This window comes from Metopolophium dirhodum, chromosome 2 (genome assembly GCF_019925205.1).
Source record: "Metopolophium dirhodum isolate CAU chromosome 2, ASM1992520v1, whole genome shotgun sequence".
NCBI lineage: Eukaryota > Metazoa > Arthropoda > Insecta > Hemiptera > Aphididae > Metopolophium > Metopolophium dirhodum.
In genome coordinates this window covers 34,955,308-34,974,754 of record NC_083561.1, presented here as the reverse complement: position 1 = coordinate 34,974,754, position 19,447 = coordinate 34,955,308, and the positions used below count along the sequence as shown (strand labels likewise).

At 29.2% G+C, this 19,447-nt stretch overlaps 4 protein-coding genes across 4 annotated transcripts in view; 2 read left to right on the top strand and 2 right to left on the bottom strand.

The window, feature by feature from the left end:
- Positions 1 to 1,585: 1,585 nt before the first annotated feature.
- On the bottom strand, positions 1,586 to 10,550 carry LOC132939064 (heat shock 70 kDa protein cognate 4). The gene is made up of 4 exons (XM_061006076.1): positions 10,394 to 10,550; positions 3,600 to 3,874; positions 3,387 to 3,535; positions 1,586 to 3,325 (listed from the first exon to the last, which is right to left on the bottom strand). Exons 2-4 carry the CDS (start codon positions 3,805 to 3,807, stop codon positions 1,709 to 1,711), a joined length of 1,974 nt encoding a protein of 657 aa, XP_060862059.1. The 5' UTR covers positions 3,808 to 3,874; positions 10,394 to 10,550; the 3' UTR covers positions 1,586 to 1,708.
- Positions 5,581 to 8,460, top strand: LOC132938913 (zinc finger MYM-type protein 1-like). Its single transcript, XM_061005900.1, has 6 exons — positions 5,581 to 5,975; positions 6,157 to 6,276; positions 6,547 to 6,648; positions 6,718 to 6,777; positions 6,853 to 7,050; positions 7,217 to 8,460. Exons 1-6 carry the CDS (start codon positions 5,768 to 5,770, stop codon positions 8,458 to 8,460), a joined length of 1,932 nt encoding a protein of 643 aa, XP_060861883.1. The 5' UTR covers positions 5,581 to 5,767.
- LOC132938912 (uncharacterized) lies at positions 8,479 to 9,327 on the top strand. The gene is made up of 2 exons (XM_061005899.1): positions 8,479 to 8,939; positions 9,009 to 9,327. The coding sequence occupies exons 1-2, from the start codon at positions 8,479 to 8,481 to the stop codon at positions 9,325 to 9,327; spliced, it is 780 nt and encodes a 259-aa protein (XP_060861882.1).
- Positions 10,551 to 15,992: 5,442 nt separating the features above from the next.
- The window catches only part of LOC132939289 (beta-1,4-N-acetylgalactosaminyltransferase bre-4-like), a 44,014-nt gene continuing 40,559 nt past the window's right edge, over positions 15,993 to 19,447 (bottom strand). Inside the window, exon 7 of the mRNA XM_061006376.1 lies at positions 15,993 to 19,168. Within this exon, the coding sequence (XP_060862359.1) occupies positions 19,033 to 19,168 (136 nt within the window). The 3' untranslated portion in view covers positions 15,993 to 19,032. The remainder of the gene's footprint in view (positions 19,169 to 19,447) is intronic.

Sequence of the window (19,447 nt, the reverse complement as noted above, 5' to 3'; positions counted from 1 at the left end):
TCAAATTTTAAAGTTGATAAATGTTGTCAACATAACATAACACAATTGTGGATATGTATTTTTAATATTTTGTTATTGCCATTGTAACAATTGATTAGGAGCCTTGTATTAAATTTTCAAGCTTTATGACCTAACGACTACAATTTTCTTGACATTTAGGGGAAAAAACCAAAATAATTGTAAACTGAAAATGTCCGTAAACAGCTCAAAACAAGTCAAAATATTTTGAAAATTTTATGGTGTAGAAAATGCTAATATATTCATGTATTTACGGTAATTTGTTTTAGTTACACCAAAAACCAAAATTGATTTTGTCAAAAACCGAATTTGCGTAAAAATTCCTGTTTTTCCTTAATTTTTTTTTTGTTTTTCTCGGCGCTTTTAAATACTGGAATTATTTACTTTTGACCCCCTGAAGTACAAACTAGATTCGCTTTTCTATCAGAGAAGATGCGGTTGAAGAAAATCTAAGCATTTTTAAAGTCGTAAATGCTAATGACAAAAAAAAACCAATGGATGACCGAACGGCGCCTTTCAAAAATTGAAAAATTGCAGGGTAGCCCTTAGGCTGCCACTGTACCACACGCCTATATAATGAGGATACATTATATATTAATATTTTTACTGAATGAAATCCAGTTTTTTTTCTGCATTACCCACATCATATCATCACAGAAATATTCAGTCAGGTTTCCGGTTAGTATACTTACAATTTATTTGAATTTTTGGCTGCTTACTGAACTAAATATATAATATAACATTTGACGACTTTTTTTCATCAATGATATTAAAATGCTTAACTGTACTGAAAAAATCTTTAAAAACATAACATAATTTATGATCTTTATATATTTTGTTTTTTAGTCTAATTAATTTTCCTTTTACTGTTATTAAATTAATATTTTTTAATTATTATTTACTACTAGAATACCTATATCTTACATAAATTCTTTTAAGAACTGACTCTCCCAACACAAGCTTATGTTTTTAAGTAATCATTTGTGATTTGTCTCAAAACAATTTAAGTTTACAACATATATTTGTTTATTTTGAAAGTCAAATAACAATAAAATGTAAAATTGATGTGTCATTCCCTCATAAATATTACTCTCTATATTTTTTGTAATGGGTGATTTTACTCTAAGATTACTTAAAAAAATAGAAAAAATGATTCTGCATAAATGCGTTTTGTCTATGTTGCGCGTGGGCCAGAGAGAGAAAACAAATAGTGCGCTGACATCCTCTTAACACGTTCACTGCGGATGACGCCAAAAGGCGTCATTTTACATAATTCGCATAATATGGCGAATGACACCAATTGATATCATGTATATTATTATTTAACGGATTATAATTTGGTCAGCGTTACGATTAACTTTTGGTTTTTTTTTTTTGTCAGCGTCTTCTATAAGCATTGTTTCATAATCAAATGCAAACCGTACACTGATATTTTAATTTTTCAATTTTTAGGACATTTTTTTTTTTTAAAACTAGAACTTTTTCAGCGTCACGACAAGTATGAACGTGTTAAGTAATATGATCAAATAAACAACTAAGGGTGATTTTTCATTAACAAGGCATGGTATAAGGTAAAAAATTGTATTTATTAGATAATAACAAAAAGGATAAATGTTACCACTGTTTTTCAATAAGATAAGGAATACATTTTATTTAAATAAAGGAATGTGCATAATTTTAGATTAATTAACTAATCAACTTCTTCAATAGTTGGGCCAGCACCTGCACCAGGAGCTCCAGCACCACCATCACCACCAGGGAAACCTCCTGGCATGCCACCAGGGAAACCTCCCGGCATACCACCGGGCATACCACCACCAGCTCCAGCATACAATTTTGTGATTATTGGGTTGCAAATGCCCTCCAATTCCTTTTGCTTGTGTTCATATTCTTCCTTGTCAGCCAGTTGGTTAGCATCCAACCACTTGATAGTATCGTTGACTTTGTCCATGATTGTTGTCTTGTCAGAATCTGGAATTTTGTCTTTGATTTTTTCATCCTCCATTGTGCTTTTCATGTTGAAGCAGTAGGATTCCAAACCGTTCTTGGCTGCAATGACACCTTTCTGTTTTTCGTCTTCATTCTTGTATTTCTCGGCGTCATTAACCATGCGCTCAATATCTTCCTTGCTTAAACGTCCTTTATCGTTGGTGATGGTGATCTTATTTTCTTTGTTGGTGGACTTTTCAATAGCACTAACATTTAAAATACCATTAGCGTCAATGTCGAAGGTGACTTCAATCTGAGGGACTCCACGTGGTGCGGGAGGAATAGCAGTCAGCTCGAATTTTCCCAACAAGTTATTGTCCTTGGTCATAGCACGTTCTCCTTCATATACTTGAATTAAGACTCCAGGTTGGTTATCAGAATAGGTGGTGAAAGTTTGTGTCTGTTTAGTTGGGATGGTTGTGTTACGCTTGATGAGAGCGGTCATTACACCACCAGCAGTTTCAATACCTAAAGACAGAGGGGTGACATCAAGCAACAATAAGTCTTGGACTTCTTCAGATTTGTCTCCGTGCAAGATGGCGGCTTGTACTGCTGCACCGTAAGCAACAGCTTCATCGGGGTTGATGGATTTGTTTAATTCTTTACCGTTGAAGAAGTCTTGCAACAATTTTTGTACTTTGGGGATACGGGTAGAACCTCCAACTAATACAATGTCGTTAACGGCAGATTTGTCCATCTTGGCGTCGCGCAGAGATTTCTCAACTGGCTCCATGGTGCTGCGGAAAAGATCAGCATTCAATTCTTCAAAACGAGCACGAGTGATGGATGTGTAGAAGTCAACGCCTTCAAACAAGGAATCAATTTCAATGCTTGCTTGGGTGGACGAGGAAAGAGTACGCTTTGCACGTTCACAGGCAGTCCTCAAACGTCTCAGGGCTCTCTTGTTAGTGGTTACATCCTTCTTGTACTTGCGTTTGAACTCTTGTACAAAGTGATTGACCATTCTATTGTCAAAATCTTCTCCTCCCAAGTGAGTGTCTCCAGCAGTCGATTTGACTTCAAATATTCCATCTTCGATGGTCAAGATGGATACATCAAAAGTACCACCACCCAAATCAAAGATCAGAACGTTGCGTTCTCCAGATGTTTTTTTGTCCAGACCATATGCAATGGCAGCAGCTGTAGGCTCATTGATGATACGCATTACATTCAAACCAGCAATAGTACCAGAATCTTTGGTAGCTTGACGTTGAGAGTCGTTGAAATATGCAGGTACAGTGATAACAGCGTTCGTTACAGTTTTTCCTAGGTAGGCTTCAGCGGTTTCTTTCATCTTTGTCAAAACCATAGATGATACCTATACACAATTAAAAAATTATTATTTGTAATTATTTTATATTTAAAAATTTAATAGGTACCTCTTCTGGTGAGAAGATTTTGTTTTCTCCTTTGTAGGAAATTTTGATCTTAGGTTTACCACCATCACTGATTACTTCGAAAGGCCAGTGTTTCATATCAGCTTGTACAGTAGCATCTTCAAAACGTCTTCCAATCAATCGCTTAGCGTCTTTAATATTAAAAAAATATTTATAACAGTATAATGATAAAAATATTAAGTGCTAATTATTTACCAAAGATTGTGTTGTTGGGGTTCATAGCGACCTGATTTTTAGCAGCATCACCAATAAGACGTTCAGTATCGGTGAAACCAACATAACTAGGTGTAGTACGGTTTCCCTGATCATTAGCAATGATCTCTACTTTGCCATGTTGGAAAACACCAACGCACGAGTAAGTTGTACCCAAATCAATACCAACAGCAGGAGTTTTGGCTGCCATTTTAATTTAATATGGGATGTTCTTTTATGATTATAGGAATGAATTAAGTCTTGATAATTGACTTGTCCTAGAAAAAAATTCAGTTGTTAATTACGAAATGGTAAGCGGTGATTAATGCTAAAATGTGTTATTGAACAAGGATATAAGATAAGTTTTCATTTTAAATAATTTATTATTCTGCCAAGGCAATGACACATAACACATCAATATTAGACTTAACTTTAATTTAATAGCATCTATTAATTTTTAATGAAGCAACAATACAATTGGGAGGCAATTAACAAACAATAATTATGTTGTTCGTTTATAATGAGTATTTATATCAATAGTGGTAAACTCATAACTAAAAATAGAATTTGGTCATTTAAACTATGGTTTAAGATAAGAGTTTTTAATATAAATAATTACGTCATTAGTACCTATATATTTATTTCTACAACAGGGTATGTGATGGACGTGTTATAAGTGGACAGAAGTCTTGTTTGAAGACTAAACTTCATGGCATTACAAAAGAAAAAAAATACTTAAGACCATGTATATTACACATATATTGTACCAAACTTATTTTGAAATAACTTGGGATATTAGAATCCGGTAAATAGACAATTATAAAAAATAATGAAGTAGATCAATCTATTTGTTTAATATAGGTATATACATTAAAAAATAACAAAATTAAAGCTGCATCGCACAGCTAATTGCAGTAGGCGCTGCTAAAGCATTTAGGTCATGATGATTTACATATTATAACTAAGGAATAGTAAATTATACATTTATACTTAGATTACATCTACAGTTTACTATGTTATATTATAATTGAACAACTTACTAACAACTATCAAGACAAAAATGTCATTCTTGAATACATTTTTTTTTTTTGTAGGTACCTACCTACCTAATTTGAATTAATATTTGTTAAAATCTTTTAAGTAATTGTGAGCTTATCCACAATAATATTATTTGTATATTAACTCGGGTCATTTTAAGATGACACTGTGTTGTGCTGGAAAAAAACTGGTTCTACCCCTCATAGATCTGACCAAGGGGTACTAACTTAAGACTATAAATCTCAGTTTGCGGTTCAGCAGTAGTACACACAGAAAGTTTTAGTAAAATCCAAAGATAAACTTAAGTAATAAATATGAATTTTAAGGTCATGTAGGAAATATAGGTACCTATCTGAAAATAATATTAAAATAACTAGGGATATAAGCATCAAGCCCGGATTAAGGGGGGGGCCAGGAGGGGCCATGGCCCTGGGCCCACGGATATTAAACAAAAGTGGGCCCTTGGCGAATAGTACTTTTTTTATTAAATCAGAAATATTTGGATATAGTAATAATAGTATATTTCGTAAATCAAAACTCAAAAGAAACATGTAAAATATAATATATTAAATGCGATAAAATACAAAGATTTGCAATGATAATAAATAATAATATAAACTTATATCATTATTATTATTATACATTAACGTTTCCTATAAGCTATACGCCTATACATAGAGTACTCTGTGGTGGGCTAAATACTATATTGATAATGGATATGGAATATGGATATCACCTATGTTATTATTATGCTATCGACTATCGTCTATTTTTAGCAGGATGATAATGATAATGCAATGGAATTATAGGAATCACGAGTACAGTCTGTACTACAGTGAATACCGTCGATTACGATTTACGACGGTTGAAACATCATTACTAATAATAGATTTAGTTATCAAACTGTTTTTGATGATAAAACATATTCCTCAATAATTATTATTTATTAACCAGACGAATTCTATTTATGTTATTTTTCTACGATAACAATACTGAAACAAGTCTTGTCTCTTGTATAGTCTTCAGTCGAAGTCATAATAACGTTTAACGTTTAACAGTGGTTAGTGTTAGTGTTTTGTTTTACAAATACAACTTATAACTTATATTATTGAAATTTGAAGTAAAAGTCGAATATGAGTGGCTGTAAAAAATATTTAAGCGGTGCTCAGAAGAGAAAAAAGAAGAAAGAAGATCTTTTAATGACATCTGCTGTTAAGTGCAATAAAATAACTGGATTTTTTTCTTTAACTAATGAAAGTGACGATAAACTAGTTTCAAATGTTATAGAAATAGATCATAGTATCTCAAAGGAAAATATAAACAATGAAACTAATATCAATTGTAAGTACCTTTGAATTTTAACTAGAATAATGAACGCATTCAAACAATAATATTTATAATTTATCATATTATATAACCCATGTTATGTTCATTGTTCAAACACTTAAGTTAAAAAATAAATGTATTTAAATAATTAAATATAATATATCAATATAATAAACATTTTCAATAATTATGTTAGGTATTGTGGATGGTACTGTGGATGGTATTGTGGATGGTATACTTGATGACACTATTGATATAAATAATCATTATAATATACCAGAAGAAGTTAATGCTATTAGTATTGCATGTATGTCATGTAAGTATATAAAATAATATATTAATAAGTAATTAGTATAATACAGTTTAAAATAGGTAAAGTATTTAAATAAAAGTATTTGATTCTTAAATACAAACACATCCAAGACCGTATTTAAAATACTTTCCAAATACTTTATTCGAGAAGTATTTAAAAAGTATTCTAAATACAATAAAAATATTTAAATACATTTACTCAAATACTTAACAAGACTGGACTATAATATAAATAATATAATACATTTTAAATTTAAATATTAATTTTTTTTAGATGATAATGCCAAAAATGTTTCCAGTAATTTAAAAGATAAAATTAATTTGCATGTTGACTTAAAAGAAACTGTTCAGACTGATCACTTAAACAATACTCATTGTAAGTACCTATCAAATATAAATTAATTATAGGTATCTATAGTTTAAATTTTAAATTATTTATTTGTAGGTTTATCACCGGCCAAACAAAATCAAAGTAATAATGGTCTTGAAAATACTAATTCTACTTGTAAGTATAAAAATTAATTTTTTTCACAATATTTGGTGGTTAATGTTTTATTTTCAATATTTGTTATTATTAAAGCTGTTAAGGATACTACGAATATTGGTACAATACATCATGCAGATATTGATGATAACAGCTTTGATGAATTAACCGTTAAAGATCCATATTTTTGGCCAAGTAAAATAAATGATGATTTTGTGGATTATTGTATTAAAAAAGGGCCATCATTTTTTCAAAATAAACAAAAATCGTATACTCAATCTGCACGCATTAGTGGTAAATATAGTACTTAATCATTATTTATTTTTATTGTTATTACTTGTTAAATTTTTTTAATAATTTTCAATAAAGAATTTTTTTTAATAAAACATTCTTATTATAATTTATTTATGTTTATATATCATTGATGTTTAATAATTAAGTTAATTTATTTGATTTTTAGATCATAAAAGACATTTAACGCCTGCAATGTTTGAAAGAACTTTACCTAATGGACAAATATGTGATCGGCTGTGGCTTTTGTATTCTCCAAGTCAGGGTTCAGTATTTTGTTTTATGTGTAAGCTTTTTTCAAAGAATCGTGAAAACTCTTTTGTAAAAAATGGGTTTGATCAATGGAAAAAATTTGAAAAAATATCATACCATGAAAACAGCATGTATCACAGAGAAGCAAATACTACATGGCTACTTCGAGAAAACTCATTAAATTCCGTAAATCAACAAATCTGTAAGCAAATATCTACTGAAACTCAATATTGGATTGATGTTTTAAAACGCGTTGTAGCAGTTATTAAATATTTATCTTCACGTGGTTTACCATTTAGAGGAGACAATGAAGTATTTGGAGTAAAAAATAATGGAAATTACTTAGGACTTCTTGAACTAATTTCTGAGTTTGATCCATTTTTGAAAACCCATATTGAATTGCACGGTAATAAAGGGAGAGGTCATCCATCATACCTATCTACAACAATTTTGAACGAATTAATAACTCTGATAAAGAGACGTGTTATTAATTATATTGAAAATGAAATCAGAGAAAGTAAATATTTTTCATTAATTTTGGACTCAACTCCGGATTTATCTAAGGTAGATCAAATGGCAATAGTATTAAGATATTGTACATCACATAATGTACAAGAGAGATTATTAGAGCTTAAACCTATTGATAGTCACAAAGGTGAGTCAATCTTTAAATTGTTAGAAGATTTTCTTAAAAATTCTAAACTTGATATTTTAAATTGTCGCGGTCAGTCATATGATAATGCTCCTAATATGAGTGGAACTTATGAAGGACTACAAGCATATGTAAAAAAAAAGTGTGATTTAGCTATTTATGTACCTTGCACTGCTCATTCACTTAACCTAGTCGGAGTTCACAGTGTGAATTGTTGCTTAGAAGCAGTAAATTTTTTTGGGTTTCTTCAGTCACTGTATAATTTTTTCAGTAGTGCTACTCACAGATGGAATATATTAACTACATCTATAGAAAAAAGTGATAGTAATCGATTACTAGTATTAAAATCTTTAAGTGATACTAGATGGTCATGTCATACAGAGTCTTGTAAAGCATTAATAAATAATTACACTAAAATTATTGAAGTATTAGAAACTATAATAAGTCCTAATAGTAAAGAAAATGAAGATACTAAAAGAAATGCTAGACCATTATTAAAAAAAATTTAAAAAAAAGAAACTGGATACATGGCACTTTTATGGAATGACATTTTAGAAAGATCCAACAAGACCTCAATACAGTTGCAAACAATAAATTGTGATCCTTTAAAAGCTCTTAATTTACTTATATCATTAAAGCATTATGTATCAAATTTGAGGAAGTGCAGTACATTATATGAAAATAAAATAAATCAACTTAGTCCTAAAATAAAAGAGAAATACTCCGATGAACAAGAGAGAATAAAAAAAAAGAAATTTCCAAATGACTCTGGTTGTAATCAAGTATCTTTAAGTGGTCATGACAAGTTTAGAGTAGAGACTTATTATGTTATTATAGATAGTTTTTGTTCACAATTAGAAAAACGAATTGAAGCTTATAGTTTTCTAAAAAACAATTTTTTGTTCATCACAAAATTACATGTTGTTTTACCACAAGATACTGATGAAGAAGAAGAAGTTAATAAAAGTCTTGAAAATTTTATTTTATTGTATAAAAAAGATGTTGATAATACTATACAAAATGAAATTATACAATTCAAAAAATATTGGTCTATCAGTAAACCTTCATATGATGACACACAAGATTATCTGCTAGATATTTGGAAGCATTTCAATGAAAAAAATCTATTACTTTCTTTTCCTAATTTGTATACTGCAATTAAAATATATCTAACCATACCTATTGCAAATTGTTCGGCTGAAAGAGCATTCTCCAAATTAGCTCGAATAAAAAACAAGTATAGAACAAGCTCTTCTCAAGAAAATTTAAATAGTTTTATGGTTTTGTGTTCAGAGAGTGATGTTTTGGAGGTAATTAATACCGATGATATAATTAAAGAGTTTGCTGCCCAAAAATCTAGAAAAAAATATTTTTAATAAAATTTTTATTTTTGTATTTAAAAAAAAAATAAGAAATAAATTGATGAATATATTTTTTTTTCTGAAATATTTTTATTTGTGGGTCACCAAAATTTTGATTATGGATATGGGCCCCTAAAATTGTTTGGCCCCAGGCCCAAAATTATCTTAATCCGGGCTTGATAAGCATGTAATTATTATAGTTCACTGTATCAGATGATATATAACATATTTTATTTATCTATATTCTTATAAAAATATTCTAATACTTAATATTTTTCACCATTTTATTTGTTTAAATCTAAATGAATATTAGTTTTAAATTGGAATATTCATTAATTTAGATTATTTTGTTAAAAAATAAATTGTAAATTATAGTGTGTTCTTAGTGAGCTGTATAATAATATTATTTAATAATACATTTAAAAAAAAAATGGGAGGGGGCGGGAACGTCTGAAACAAAAATGTACTGGGGAAGATGTCGGCGATTCATATAATATGGTATACTGAAATTTAGTTTAGGAGCCATTCGCTTAGACACCCTTAAAAAATATCAATAACTAAACAATTATTATTAAAACAATTTTAAATCGTCAATACAATCCTCTTGAACACTAAAACTCCTGATTTTTGTATGAAAATGTGCTATGTAAAAGTGGAACTTGGGTTTTTTGCATAATACAATAGGTGGATAAGGTAGCCGTAGCCGTAAGGTGTATTTATATGGGTAGGTATGAGAATAAAACAAAAATCAATATGGACGCGATTGCGGTTCGTATTCTGACAGGGGCACAGGGCCAGCGGAAATAAAAAAATTGAATGAAAAAAAAAATGTACGGATACGATCGATCACGCGATATTTCAAATCAAGTAACAATAATTGCAGTTGAGGCGGTGCGGCCATTTTTACCAGTCATTACCGGTAAAAAAACGCGAGTTTGTCGTTTCCACGGAAAAGCGACGCGATATCGTCACAGGCCGTGCGGTGATTAGGTCTCACGACGGACGAGAGGAGACAATATTATTTACGAACATATTTTTCGTAATTGTGTGTATTAATGAAGAATGAAAACTAAAAACTTACCAAAACGCTTAGGATCAGAACAACGGACGACGAACTATTCAATCAGCGGCGGCGGTCGACGGTGAAATGGCTGGACTGATTCAGGCTTCAGCTTCGGTGGCGGCGCGGACGACGAAAATACGGAATATTCGATAACACTCACCCCCGGGTCGACGTTTCGATTGGTGGGTTTACTGGGTTACCAGATTAACGGGTGAGTCACCGAGTCCCCTCCCCTCAAACAACGTTTCGAGAACATTCTAGAAGATATTATTATAAACGGTCATTGTTGTTGTTTTTATTTATTATTGTTTTCGTTCATGGAGTAAAAACGGTCACATACAAAGGAAACGAAACTATAAGTTATTGTTTTTAATAAATTGTCGATCGGTGCGTATGGCCGCATCAGAACTCGATGAACCGAATTACGATTTATGAATAATTAATAAAATCATAAGGTAGCAGTTGTTGTTCCAAAGTTAATTTGTTAAAATTTAATCAGAGGTTGCTTAAAATACAGTTAATATCCAAATCAATGTATAATATCAATATATTATATTATTTTTGTTCCGACAATTATTTATTCCAATGACTAATTGTTCTTCAGTATATTCATACCACTATAAAATACTTCCAATATTTTTTGTACTATAGGCATAGATAATACGTCATATTATCTATAACCACGGTCTCAGAATATATCTTCTAAGACCGTGTCTATAACTATAGGACATAGGAGTATCGCTCTCTTCGTGGCATGAGGCTCATTGTTCCAAACTATATTTATTTCAAATTGCATTTTAGGTACCGACGAATTTTTTATTACACAATATATTTTCAAAATTTTGAACAAAATATGATTATTTGAACCACTGTTATTTGGAATAAACGTGGGTTTTTGGTGTAACCATGGGCGTACCTTGGGCTACCTTTTATGGGGGAGAAAACTTTATTATGTGTCGATATACCGTATACTTAAAGATATTTGGAGACTAAATATACTTAATCAGTGGAAACTGGAAACCATAACATACTATTATTATTGTAGTATGTAAAATTAAATGACATTATGGACAAAAGCTTGATAAGATGATGGTTTATTTAATAAAAACATTCTGCATTTCTATATTTTCCTATTATTTTATTTTTGCATAAAACGGAATTTATTTCCAAAGTCTACCATTAGTAATAACGTTAAAAATATAATGTATAATATACGATATAGGTACCAAATTTTATAATTTATAGTTATTAGGTATATATATATATTTATTTTTAAATGCATCACACTGTGCGTCTGTACGTTAATTATAGCTTATACAATTAATAATCACTAAAGCCATACACACAAATATAACATGATAAAAAAGTACCTTGAATTGTACAAAAAAGATATTAGAAATTAGAATAGTATATACTAAATAGTATTATAGTAGGCTTCTTCAACGATATCGATGTTTCGATTCGATATTGATATCGCGAACTTTTTTTCAGAAATTTAGTTATCGATAATCGTAATATATCGATAATCTATGTACATCAAGAAAACTGATTTTCATGCCAAAGCTCTTGAAAAATATATTTCAAAACAATTAATTGTTAATATAATACCCGATAGTTACTACCTAGTACCCAGTAATTGAGTATTTGAGTATTGTCATTTATGATAGTCATAGAGATATCGGAATATCGAATTCAAAACGATATCGATATTCAAAAATATATCGTTGAAGAAGCCTATATTGTAGTAATATTTTAATGTAATAATTCTATAACACTACGCTCAAAGCTCAAACAGTCAAACTCAAAGATGAATAGTGAAGAATAATACAAGATGAAGAGAATGTGCCATATTGTTATCAGTTGAAGTTCACAGTTAAACAGTTATCACGAATAGGAAAACAGGCTTTCATTTTATCTTAGATCATTATACTATGGATGTACAGCGTATTATACCAATACAATAATTATACAAAAAAACTTTGCTAATATCAACGACGAGTCGCCGAATTAGGTATTCGATATGCACATGCGCGACGCAACTTCTTGCATATTTATCCTCACATAATTTATCATCAAATCAGCATATTATGTTTAAATATAATATTATATTGAAAAAATAGTATAAGCAATGGCTACTATAATACTATAATAATTACTATGATAATATAATAATTACTATTATAATATAATTAACCACGAACCACGAACTGTGATTTAGAATAATTCAGTGATAGTAACTTATGGATAATTATGCGAAGAGTTGCATCGCGCATGAACATATCAATCACCTTAATCGGAGACTCGTCGCTAATATCGGCAACAAAATAATACGCTGTGGCTCCATCCATAGTATATGAACTGAGAATTTACCGAACTTTAATGATTTTTTCGGAACACAGCAGGCTGCAATTAGCTGTTTGGTTTTGTTTTTACTTATTATCATGATGTATTACGATGGCATATCGCATATGGCAAATAGCAATAAATAAATAAATTTTGATTAATCAATTCATTTTTTTTTCTATAGTTAACCTTTTAAAAATATTATATTTTTCAGTTTTCTTGAAAAAATAATTCTTACAAACCTAAAATGGCTTTTTGATAATATTTTTCAAATTAATTTACAAAATATCATGGGGGGAATTGTCACGACTCGCCTATGGGTGTAACTCTAAGACAAATGTACGTATATACATGACATTTTCACTGGTTGTTTATATTTGCATTTTCTATACACGATAAAATGTTCAAAATATTTTGATTTGTTTTGAACTGTTTAGGAACATTTTCTGTTTCCAATTGTATTAGTCTTTTTTTCTATGAATGTCAATAAAACTTTATTTGTTGGGTAAAAATGCGTGAAAATGTAATACAAGGCTCCGGATATATTGATACAATAGCAGTTGAAGAATATTAAAAATACATAGGGACAATATTTTTTTATAAGCATTTAAAGTTCAAATTTTGACAAAATTTAATAATTATTTTGTAGTTAAAAATTTATAAAATGTTCAATTTTTTTATCTAAGGATTGAAAATTTAAACAAGGTCCCAAGTAAATATGTTATAATATATAAATTACTTTATTCACGTTAATACCAAATATAGGTACTTAGTAATATTATAGGCTGACTGACCGTTTTCGCTCAGAATCGTTTTTCTTATACAATGATATTATATCATTGAATTCAAATTTAACACCATCCATTACAGTGACCCATTTGTAACCTACTGTACAGCAGAGTCGCTCACCTTTTTTTTTTTTTGCTTCTTAAAATGCGTTTGCCTCCGGGCTCCCACGTTCTCCTTCCAATTTTATTTTAATTTATTTAACTTAATTTGATTTTGTATAAAATGTTTAAACAATAAGTGTGTGAAGGTAACTACGTGGATTTAAATGTATCTAAGAAGTGTGGATTTGAGGGATTGCGACGGGGTATGACCCGTTTTAGATTGTGTGCAACTACTTTCTGTCGCAAACGGAGTATACTTGCAATGAGCTAATATGTAGTCATGGACAACACTGAACACTTGAGTAATGTACCTATTTTGCCTATACAATTCGCCGGGCAACACATTTTGTTTGTGTGAAAAATGTAAAACAATTAATAATATGATATTATTATCTACTATCTGTATTAATCGGCGTTTCTCGGCGGATAATAATGACCATAACTAATTTTTTGCTGTTGTATTTAGTCTATTTAGTTTTTGGATTGTAATTTAAAATTGACTGCATTGTCTAGCTTGAAAAACAATATAATTGTTAGCTTCATAAAATTAATTTAACTATGATAGCCTGTAGACCTCTGTGTATTTAATTTTTTGCATCGTTAAAAAATTTCAATAATTTTTATAAATTTTTAATACTTCGAAACGACAATGATAGACCTCTGACCATATTTTTCGTTAATTTTGTACAAATTGACTACAGTAACTAGCTCTTAGTTAAATTATTTCTTTTAATTTTTTTTGCCTCTTAAAATACTTTTGCCTGTGAGTGCCCATATTCCCCTTTCATTTTTTTTATACATTAAAGTAGATTTTTTAAAGATTGACCAGCTCTTTCAGGGAGACCTCTCTTGGCTCTCTCTATAATTAATTTAAATTTCAGTATCATAGAATGAGTTAACAATATTTTAAACAAACCTGTTGTTATTTTGAAAACCATATCAATAATATGTGATGGCTTAAATTAAAATTATTATCAAGAGCTTTTGTCTGAAATATATGTGGTATACTGGTATGTACATTTTTTTTTCTAAAATATTTTTCTAAAATATTTTACTTAATTTGATTTTTAGTTACAAGTGAGCATTACTTCAGACATTTCAAGAGATGACGAAGAGTATACATTGCTGTAAGTATAATATTTTAATTTAAAAATAGGTATAGTAATGTGCAATATACGTTCAAATGTAGGTATACAGTGTAATCAGGCTGGTTGGTTATATCACACTATCATAGTTACATGTAACTATAAGTTATGTAACTCGGTTACTTTTGTAACTTGGAACTGGTAACAAATTACTTATTTACAATTTAACTTGTATCTTTAACTAGTTACACATTTTCCTGTAACTTTATATACAACTATACAAGTTACAAGTTACAAGTTACAATTATTAAAAGTTACATTGTGCTTTTTGTGCTTGATAAATCATATTAAGTAGATCTGCAAAACCAAAAAAAAAAATTATAATACAAGATTCTACATAAGTTATTCTACCGTTATCAAAAAAAAGTCTATATCGGAATGTCAATTTAAATTGTTACGAGCGTTTGTAGTTAGACATCGGATATTTCCCCGCAAATTAAACAATTCTCATACGATTTTCTTATTTTGTTGTTATTCAACTAATAACCGTATAGATACTTGAAATTTACACCATATGTTTATTTTATCATTTTTTATACTTGATAAAATTTTCAAAATATTTTGAAATTTTACGGAGATTTAAAATTTTATTTAAATAAATGTAAATAAATTGTATTCGTTTGATCAAAATACTTGAAAATTTGATACAAGACTGAAGACTCCTCACACGTTGTACTACAACGCCCGATGGATACACTTTGACTGTAACATATATATTTTTAAATTCTAAGTGCATATTATTTTGTTAACTTTTTCTATTTTAAATTTTTTAGTGCATATTTAACACTTTTTAATGCATTTAATTCATAGCTCTGCTCATAAGTTGTTCATATACCATTTAAAAAATATTGAAAATACAGTCAAAATATATTTTAAGTGTTTAAAATAAAAATTAGTCATGCAACTAAAAAATCTAAAGAATATAATATAAACACAGATTTATCTTAAAGATAAGATTTTTCTTATAGATATTTGAAGTTCAAATTTTGATGTAATTAAATATGTAAACATAGAATAACGATTTTAATTATTTTGTTGTAATTTAAATATTATTTGTGAGTATTTGAAACTTTTCAATCATGAAACACTTGCTAACACATATCTGATTGGCCATGGGTGGGGGGCAGGCCCCTCTGGCCCGCATTCAATCCACTATACCTTTGCCGTGTAACTATTAAAAAATACTATACAACGTTTAGTCAATTCAAATACTGTAATTGTTTAACGACTTGTTAAATTATGGACATTAGACGGTAGAGTTATAGAGTATAAAGGTACTTTTGAGATTGACGTCAACAAACAGCACAATATTAGCAGGTACAAATAGTAGATATAATAATTCTATTAACCAGTTATTGTGATTTAAAAACGAAATAATTTATTGAATAGTCTCAAGAGTTTTAGTACAGAAGTGATATGACCTAAATGAATTCAAAAGTTACAAAAAAAAAATATATAATATATACATAGGTATTCAATATAATAATTAGGAGAAATAGGTTATAAACTTTGTTTTAAAAAACAAAATATATGTATAACAAATAATAACCTAGGTCTACAACAGTGGCCGAGTAATGAGATAACCTAAATTAATTTACTATAATGTAAACTACAGAAAAAATTAAAAAACCAAACGGCATAACAACTTATATGATAAGATATCTAAATTATTTTATGAACATCATTAAAAATTAATATTTAAAAAATAATATTAAAAAAAAATACACATTGATGTCAGTCTGTACACTCCATGTGGCAAAATATATCTAATACAATAAATATAATAAGTAAAATGTAAAATTATAAGTAATAAAAAATTTAATATATTACAATTTAAGTCTGTGGACAGTATTTTTCTTATAATTATTTATTTAAATTGTTGTTAATAATTTTGAGTATTTTGAGTGAATTGTGGTAATAATTATTTTAAAAATATTTTCAAACGTATTTTCATAAATGTAAAGTATTTTTTTCAAATGTAGGTACCCATAGTCAGATAATTAAATAATATTTAACATAATGTAAGATTATTAACGTTTAAGTTAAAAAGTTCAATGGAATAATGTATTGCGTTATAATATCATACTATATGTATTCAAAAGTTTATCTTATCTGTTACACTTTTAATTAATTAGCACCCTTCCCATTCAATTCGTCAATTCAAATTTTAATTTTATCTATAGTATTTTTATGTACGCAATAACAACTTATACTTAGGTTTACATTTTCAATTTAGGAAATATTGAAATTTTTAATCATAATAAAAAAAAAAATGTTAGCACTAAATACTAATACGGTGTTCACAAATACAACACGTTTATACAACTTTTACAATATAATTTTGTATAGTTATAAAATACGTTCAAAAATATTTTATCTTGATAAAAATTATTGTAGATAATAAAGATTAAAGAGAGTACTCGGTAGTTTGAATTCGATTTCAAAAGTATTTTAAAATACAATTTTGTTGAGTTTCTACATTATTATTATTCGAATATATTTTATAAAATTAATGCAATATTATAGATTTATTATTGTTTTATAATATTTTAGTAATTTGCACAGATAAATATACAGCTTGTATGGATTTAATAAGATTTGATAGCCTCAAAATATGAGGGTTTTGGACGCAAAATTCGTTGGGTATTATATAATTTTAATATAATATTATAGGATGACAAAATGTCGATTTTTTAAAAAGTTGTTTCCTTTATAATATAACACATATAAATAAATATATTAAATTTATATAAACTAATAAAAATATTTTCAAAAAACACATCAATAAAAAAAATAGGTACACACCTAACTGTAAACGTAGGTACCCAATAATAAATCACTATACAGATATTATACGTACATAATATATATATTATAATTTTTATTATTATAGTTATTAATAAGTTACATTTTAAATTAATGAATTTATAAAGCTACAAGTCTCTTTTATCTTAATTAACAGATACGGCGGTTCAATGATAAAATTGCCCGGTTTCTGAACCAATAAAAAGATAGAGAATGTGTGTATTACAATATAATATATTTAATAAATATCACAGAGTCATATTGACCCAAAAATAGGCCTACCCTAATACTTATTGCCTATTCGTTGATCCCAAAATCATGAAATATGTCAAAAGTATTGTTGTGAATACATGAAAGTAAGATTAGTGAAATAATAATGAACCTTACCCCTACGGTATGTTGTATGTACAAGGTGTAAAACGTTCAATAATTCATTAGCTGGTGTATTATCTACAATACGAAATAAGATAAAAATCTTTTAGAAAAAACAAATATTGCTATAATATCTACCCATATCTATAGGTATTAGAAAATGGTTATATATCAGTAAATATAAACCACGTAATAATGTAATATTATACTATGTGTGTATATATGTATAATCATTATACAATGTTTGATGTTAATAAGTGACCGGTATCCTGAAAAACAACGAAATGTTATGTGAACAGGTCGTTCCTATCTAACCTAATAGGCCATTGTAACTGCTAAAAATTGTAACGGTTACTACGTTATCAAATTTTATAAAATTGGTTTGCAGTTTTCGATGAAAATGATAAATCGACGAGATTTTTTCGAAATACTGCGTAAACCAACGGTAACGGTGCATTTTATATTTGCGGTGCCTTTTATATTTTATTCAAACGCCTGTTTGGTTGCGATCGCGGTGTTCCATGTTTGCTGGTGGAATGGTATTTATTTAAAACATTGATTGTAGAATAATGTTGTCATCGGTCGCTAGTCGATCATCCGCGAATCGAGGAATGATAATGATCATATTAATAATAATAATAATAATAAAGACCCCGGATTTTGGTTTTTTCCTCGTGAGTGCAGCGATATCTATTCGGTCGTACACAACTCCCCGTTTTATACATATATAATTCAAGTGCAGCGTATGCAAATAACAATACGTGTTTTAGTTTAGCACCAAATCAGGGAACGATAACCCTGATAGTTTAATATAATATTTTAATATATAAAAAGAAAAAAAAAGTTTACATAATTTATAAATAGTACGTACCTATGCGTACTTTACATTGTAAATCGATTGAAAGTAACAATATGCCACGGGACTCTCAGATAAGAGAGGGGATGAGAGAGGGGGTGAGAGAGAGAGGAGAGAGAGAGAGAGAGATTGAGAGAGAGAGAGAGAGAGAGAGAGAGAGAGAAAGAGTGAGTGAGTGGGAGAGCATAAACGGTTTTATTAAGCGGCTTGCTGACCGAACGGCCAGCGCCACATCAGCATCGTCCATCAACTGCGCCTACTGGTCAAGTCGACCAGCAAGTATGTGAACAGCGGCAATTGTTTCAATGCTTTTACCCGGTACTCGAGATTGTTAAGTCCGTCCGTTTTGAAACGTTTCCGGCCGCTGTACAACTTTTCATACCTGTTTGGCAAGCGTAGAACATAAACACACACTGTTATTATTATAATATTATGGTTATCATCATCATAAAGACTGTAAATAAAACGTGTGCGGGAACGTGGCTAATGTACCGTGACTATTGTTATTACCGCCATCCCCGGAGACGTAAATATCAGTACACTACACACTAGTACACTACACAGAATGATTATATTAACGCGAATCACTATAAGTCGTTGTCTGTTCAGGAAATATTGATAGGTTTTGTTTTTACATGTTCTTCAAAATTATATTATTTTT